This window comes from Chrysoperla carnea, chromosome 2, assembly GCF_905475395.1.
Source record: "Chrysoperla carnea chromosome 2, inChrCarn1.1, whole genome shotgun sequence".
NCBI lineage: Eukaryota > Metazoa > Arthropoda > Insecta > Neuroptera > Chrysopidae > Chrysoperla > Chrysoperla carnea.
The window spans coordinates 37,615,666-37,623,114 of NC_058338.1; the positions used below are offsets into that span (position 1 = coordinate 37,615,666).

At 26.7% G+C, this 7,449-nt stretch overlaps 1 protein-coding gene across 1 annotated transcript; it reads right to left on the reverse strand.

Moving 5' to 3' along the window:
• Positions 1-4,785: 4,785 nt before the first annotated feature.
• On the reverse strand, positions 4,786-7,197 carry LOC123293743 (metallothionein-1). Its single transcript, XM_044874644.1, has 3 exons — positions 7,026-7,197; positions 6,861-6,941; positions 4,786-5,108 (listed from the first exon to the last, which is right to left on the reverse strand). The coding sequence occupies exons 1-3, from the start codon at positions 7,054-7,056 to the stop codon at positions 5,053-5,055; spliced, it is 168 nt and encodes a 55-aa protein (XP_044730579.1). The 5' UTR covers positions 7,057-7,197; the 3' UTR covers positions 4,786-5,052.
• Between the last annotated feature and the right edge of the window lie 252 nt (positions 7,198-7,449).

Below are 7,449 nucleotides of genomic sequence, written 5' to 3' on the forward strand. Positions count from 1 at the left end.
CTCCAATGACCAAAAACGAAATTCACGAACTAACAAATGTTTGTTTCAACTACAACTGCAACTATACAATTTCTTTTAAGTTTGTTATTATTATCTTCGAGTGAAAAGATCTTCGATTTTTCGAAAAGTCCGATTTTTTGTGACGGGTTTCTTTGGCTATATCGATGTTATGTAACCAGTTGTTGAAAAAAAAAAAAATTAACAGAATGCGCTTATTATAATCATAGTTATTAAGACGTAACCAACTTACGGTTAATTTCTTTAACTAGAAAACGCTTACGTATTTGTTAACCGCCACGAAGAACATTACAAAATGATTTGTTTTATTACTTGTTAAAAGTTTTAACATCAGTTTCATATAGCAAGTAATAGATAGATGCTAACGAAAAACAGTGAAAAAACGTAGGCGCTCTCTAATTTTAATTGCACAACGTATATTTTTTAAAGAAAGTCATGAATTCCACATTTTGCGTCTATCATCGGGCTGTGTTTTATTTAAATTGTGACATTTATCGTTCGTATTTAAAGAAATATTTTCATCAATCATTCGTTAAAATCGTCACTTAAAAATCATCATTTTTATAAATGTTCATATTATACAAACTTTAAATAGTAGACTTATTTTTAAGATATAAAATAACTGGTTAAATTTGTGTATAGTTAGAACAACATCAGAACTTAACTGTAATTATCATTATTTGTTTTTGCTTTCGTCACTGTTTGGACCAATTTTACAAAATATTACAAATTAAAAACCATCATTTAAATTGTGTTTTTATAAAAACTTTCCTTTAGAAAGAAGAAATACAAATTGTTCATTACAGTTTTTGAACTGAAATAAATTGATTGTCTATTGAATCATCATAAAAATGTTTAAATGTAGGGTTAAAAATCAATTAAAATTAAAAGCCTGTATTTAGATTGGCGGAAAATGGATGTTATGATTCTAAACTTAATCAGCCAGGCTTTTACTCACATATTATTACTACTTTTATTACACTCCTTCAAATGTCTTAAAAGAAACAATCGATTTTGGTTAAATTTGGTTATAGCAAACTCCAATTAAAATAACTTTTTTTTAATAATCCATTTAAATAATTTAATAATGAATCCATCAAATAATAAAATCAATTTTTGTAAATCTGATTGGATTACATGTATCAAAATATTTATAGATCCCAAAAGTTTCTTAAAGCAGGTGCCATGACACCAAAAGGTTCTTAACGATTCTACGTTTTTGAAAATTTATAACGAAGTGTTTTATTTTTTAGAGGATTCAATCAACACATAAAAGTATCGAATATAAGCTTCCTCAAGACAGTTTACTGTTAATTTTCAAAATAAAGTTATATGAAAGTCAAGTCATAACATCTATTTCGCGTCAATTTGTATATACTTGAAAAGTAGTTTTTAAAATAATACACCCAAACAGAAAATTAAATTTTAAAAAGTTTAATTATAATTTGAAACATGCAATTATGTAAAATTGTTTGATAATGTTGGAAAATGTGAATTTATATTTTTGTATGATGAACAGGTCTTTTATGGAGAGTGATTTTCAATGTTTCAAATGATAATTTTTCTTTAATAGGCTTTTGTCCACTAAGAATAAATCGGTTGGATAAACAGCATTACATTTTAATAGAACGAAGCAGGTTCATTGTTTACAACTGATTATACTTGCATACACAAAAATGATTGTATGTCATTCAAGACGTCATGACACTCTTTTCGAAGTAAATTTGAATTGGTTTATGAATATGCAAAATACATAATACAAATAGTGTTTTTTTTTTTTAAATAATACTTTTTTGGTGCAAATCCGGTACTAATGTAATGTATAAAACAATTTTTCAAATTTAGGACATAAGCCTATTCTCTATTTATTAAAATACGTTTCATGTAATCACAATGGTTGTACTTAAAAAAAGGATTCTTATTATGAAATTTAAGGTTTTTTTTTTTTTTATTAAAAATTAAACTTTGTATAAATTCTTAGTGATTTTTCACGTAAAAATTTGAGTACAACCACTAGGTCATTTTGACCAAATCCAAATTGTTTTTCTATTTCTTATAGTATTTATATGAATAAGTTATAAGTTAACATATCATGTGGCTTCCTAGAAAGTTTTCTGGGTAAATGTGAATGGTTTGTAATAAATTAAAACACAAAATTCATGTTTTAAAAATATTTGAAGATTATACTTTAATTTTGTCTGTGCGTGAATCAACTGCTTTGTGTTATAGTTTTCAATTCGTTATTTCATTTTTGTTTCCTTATTCGTTTTTTCGATACTATTGAGAATAATTTTCATTGAAAGTTTTTTATACTCTATTATTAATGGGATAATATATTTTCATTTACTCTTACCGACAAAGAACATGATACAGAAGTATAAAATAAAATAAGTATCAAAATAATCATACAAATTACATTAAAATGGCTTAACAGCTGATTTAAGAATATTGTTCGTCAGGCAAAAGCACACTCTCATCAGATTTATCAATTTTCTAACAGAAATTAAAATAGATTAAAACACGAAGAAGTTATAAGCAATCAAAGATTGCTTTCAAAGGTTGTCCATCTCCTTTTAGCAAAACAAAGTTTTATATATAATTTCTTTGGCGATACCCACGTTTGACGTCACTAGTGGGTATCCTCTTTGTTTAATTAGGAATTTTAAACGTTCATATCTTACATACTAGTAAAGATTTCTAAAAATCAATTTCACTTTTCTATTCGTCAAGTGAGAATTCTTATCTGAAGTGATAAAAAAATTAGCCCAATCCCCTATTGCATATTTTGAGAAGTAAAGTAAAATATTTGTTTACTTCCTAAAATTTAGTTTCGTCTTAAGTTCTTTGTCGGTAGATACTGGAAAACTAGAATAATACTCCATAAAAAATAAATAAATTTAAAAAAATAGAAATGAATATTTTTTTAAAGCTATGAATAAAGAGCAAAAATAATGAATTATTTTGATGTATACTCGTGATTGTGAATTAAAAGATGGTATGAATTTAATGTTAATGATAGTACAAAAAACAATTTATATGATTTAAAAATGACCCATCTTAAACGAAAATAAGTATTTACAACAGTTATTTTTGAAATCGATAACAACAATCTTGCTTCATAAAAAATCTCGAAATATGGTTTTCTCGTGATAAGATTTTTTTCAATGTTCGTGATGTTTTTTTCGTACTCTATTAAAAAATGTTTTATATTAAAAATAAACATTGTAAATATTTGAAAGAAACAAACAAGAACCTACTTTGTTTATATTATTTTTGTTAAGATTTTTTTATTACACATGTTTTTGTGTTTTAAACGTAAAACAGAAAAATAAACTGTTAACTAATGATAATAATGAATTGTGAAGGAACCTGATTGAGGGTTATAAAAATTATGTGATAAATTAAAAAAAATTGGATAATTTACCCGTTTTGTAAAGTTGAGCGCTTTGAAATAAAAAACAAAAAATAATTATACTGTTATACAAATGAAAGTATAATAATGCGTTAGATTTATATTTATTATTAATTTTAAAATAAATGATAAGGTAATTAATAATTGTTATTAAAATATTGTATTCTATGCCAATGTTAATTTAAAATAACAAGTGTTTGAAATAAATGTATATTAATTTCAAAAGTTTATCTGTTTTTATGATCATTATTTTTTAGTTCTTCCAGTAAAAAAAAAATTAGATCTTAATAAGCTTTTGCTGATTTTGTCTGATAGTCCTGACTTTCAATTTAAATCACTTTTCTTCAAAATGACGTTTTCTAATAATGAAACCTAGCTAAATCAATTTTTCGCCGCAAAAACACCCTGCATACTAATTTTCATGAAAATCGTTGGAGCCGTTTCCGAGACTGCTGATATATATAAGGGTGTCCATTTTTAAGTCGTCTTATGCTTGAAACTCGGTAAATAAATGCTTCAAACGAAAAATGTTATTTTCAAAGGCACACATCTTATACTGGCATCGACTTCGATCTTAGTTTTCTAAGGTTCAATTAAAACCTAACTCTGATTCGAAACTGACAAACATTAGATGAACATTTTAAATTAGAAAATTGTTCTTTATAAATATGCAAACATTTTTTCGGAAACCGAATAGCTTAGATTTTAATTGATAGCAAAAATCTAGCTTTTTGTGCGTTTGTCATTCAATTTGAACCAAAATGGTCTTTATAGAAAAGTAAATCACTCTTATTGGGTTTATTGGAAAAATTTTTCAATAAAAAGTTTATTGGAAGAGAGTACATAGATTTCGACGAAAAAATTATACGAAATAACAATTTTGATAAGAAAAAACAATTTTGGATAAAACTTTTCAGTACGTTTTTACCATTGACTTTATAGTTTTATATTTTGCCTAAACTGTACGGTTAGTGGAAAAATGTTTCGAACCAAAAATGTTACTTTTGTAATCAATAACAAACAACTTTCTAATTCAAAGTGCTCATCTATCGATTACCAGTTACGGAGTAAAGTAAGCTTTTCAATGAGCTTGAAAATCTAGATTTAATTTAATGTCTGTCCAATTTTTAGCGATAATAGTTCTTCTTCGAGTTTCAAATACTTTGTCAACTTATAAAAGACACACTACATATAATAGTTACGATTTTTAACCCCTGACAAAGACGAATCGTCGGAATTAAATCCCGTACTAGTAATTTTTAAATATGCCATTTCTCTTTGAGGCAAGCTAATTCGTTTCTCGGTGGGTGATATTTGGTGATTCTAATGGAAATATAAGGAATTTGTTTTTGAAATGCTTTTTAAAAGAAATATTTATTCATTTTTTTCAACAAAACAGTCATATCTTAATAAACATATCATCATCTTTACAAAAACAACATATTCTTAAAAAATATCACACAACATCTACCAATATAAAATCAATAAAGGTCCCATTTTCCAGTCTTGAGAAAACAAAAAATTAAAAGAATTAGTAAACTAATAATATTAGTAACATAATTATGCTGCCATCTTCCGCACTGATAACATAGGATGTAGTATTTTATTTAGTAGGATGCATTCTAATCAGTAGATTCCTCTTGTTTTTTCTTAGAAGGACATGAATCGCATGAATCAGCTGTAAATAAAAGAAAAAAAATATTATGGTATCAATTAATACAAAGTAAATGTTTTTATAGTTCTTTTATTTCAATTCAACATGCGGAAACAATAAAAATGATTTTATTAATATAATGAGAGATCATAATGGACCGTGAATTCATTCTTTAATTTTTGTCTACCATTTCGAGAATTGGTAAAAGTAAGTTTGGTAATAGTGAAAAATGAAGATTTAATCATGGATTGTTTTTTTGGAAAAATGGTAGAAAGTTTAGAACTGCCAAATGGGTACAAAATAGTATATTAGAACCCTAGGCCAGAAAGTTAATTTCCTGGCGTGTGTAATAAAAAGGCTGAGGCGAAGCCGGGGCTAAAGTAAACGAGGAGACAAAAATCTCTAAATTTTGACCTATAGCACCGATTTTGATAAAATGGGATTAAGCTTTGTGCAACTCTCTAGATCAAAAGTTATATGGTGCCGAGTTGATTTTTTGCTCAGGGGGTGGTAACCACCCCTTATAGAAGTAAAATATATGTTGAAAATGGCAATCGATAGAGTGATGAAATCTGAGCAAAAAGTTTCATTCGAGTATATTTGAAATTCGTAGTATTTTTTACGTCAAATAACAGAAAAATTTTACGTTTTCTGAAAAAAGTATTCTGTACACTTTTAAAAGTAACTACTTTAAAAACAATGAAAATGAAAAAAGGTTCAAGTCAATGGCACGAAAATTAAGGGAGTTATAACGAAAAGAATGTTTCTGGTATTCAGCATAAAACCTGACGAATTTACTACTGGAACGAAAATTAATGCTGGCCGCTTTCCAATTTACTTTATTTAGGTACTGACAACATGGTCAAAAAGTTCTTTCAGTTTCGGATATATATTTTTTGAAATATTGCAATTTAAATGCAAAAATTTATTTCGAAATAAACAAAAAAAAAAAGAAGTTTATATTGTTAAATAATTCGAAAATAATAAAAAATAATAAAATAACAAAAAAAGATTGGAAGGTAAAATATTCTGTAGAAAAAGAGCTAAATTTTTTCTGCAATTTTTTTTATAGAAGTAATTATCGATAACGCTTCCTAAAGTTTATTTGTAGATAAATTTTTGCGAGAAATTTGTCACAACGATTTTAAATAATTTGAATTTTATTTTCAACATACGCGTTCTACAGAAAAAAGGGAATTGAAATTGGGAAAAGAAAAAATAGAAGCAAAATTTATTCTATCCTTTTCTGGTTTCGACCAGATTCAGAAGTAGGCATTCCGATTGTGTTATTACCCCTCTTAAAAGCGCAGTTACATGTAATTTTCAGTGCGTAAATTAATCATCCGATAGTTATCTCAAAACCAACGTTTTCGTATCTAGCATTTGAAAAATGAGAGAATTTGTGGTGAGAAAATATGAACAATATGGCTAAAAATGATTACGATTCATTTTACCACGATCCATTACCACTTTTTTATCGACTTAGTTAAACAAATATTTTTTAGAGTTGCGCGCCTTTGTTTAACATTTTATTTACGGATCGAACCCTTTAACAAACGTTTATAACTTTTAAAGAAAAATGTTTATGACAGGCAAAAAGGATATTCCATAAGTATTTTTGTGGATAGAACATTAAATTAATAAGACAAGACACTTAATCACTTTATTACCAATTGGATAGTATCGCATACTACCCTAATTATAAATATAGTTTATTTCTATACTAAATTTCATTCATTTAAAAAGTATTTATAGACAAAACAGATAAATATTTACCATTTTCCTCCGATGATCCACAAGTACACTTCTCCCCACATTTACAATCATCCCCACAGTTTGCGCTTTCAGCACAAGTTTCTAAAAAAAAAAATTTTATACAAAATTTTAAAACATTATTAAAACAACAATTCAAAACCAACAATCAAATTTTTAATAAATTACCTTTGCAACCATCGCAACCTGGAGACGGCATTTTTAGTTAAAAATTTATTATAAATTTAAATGGTCTTAACACTCAACTCAACTTTGAGAACTATTTGAAATTGAGCTAGTGTCTTGTCTATTTATTATATCGATCAGATCCCACCCTGACCTTTCTTTTGATTTCACTATTCTATAACAAATGCTGTTTTAGTTCGTGTATTTTAACATTACTCTGCTATATATTTGTTATCTTTTACTATTGCACGCATTTAATATACTTCAGCTTTGTTTATTAGTAAAATAATTCTTTTAGAGGTGTAGCGTAGGTGCTACCGGCAGAGTTTGCGAATGAATTACATCAATGTCGCGCAAACGCTTACTACACGATCGAATAGTAGTGTAGGATTTTTGAATGAATAAATTATTTACTATGTGTAACAAT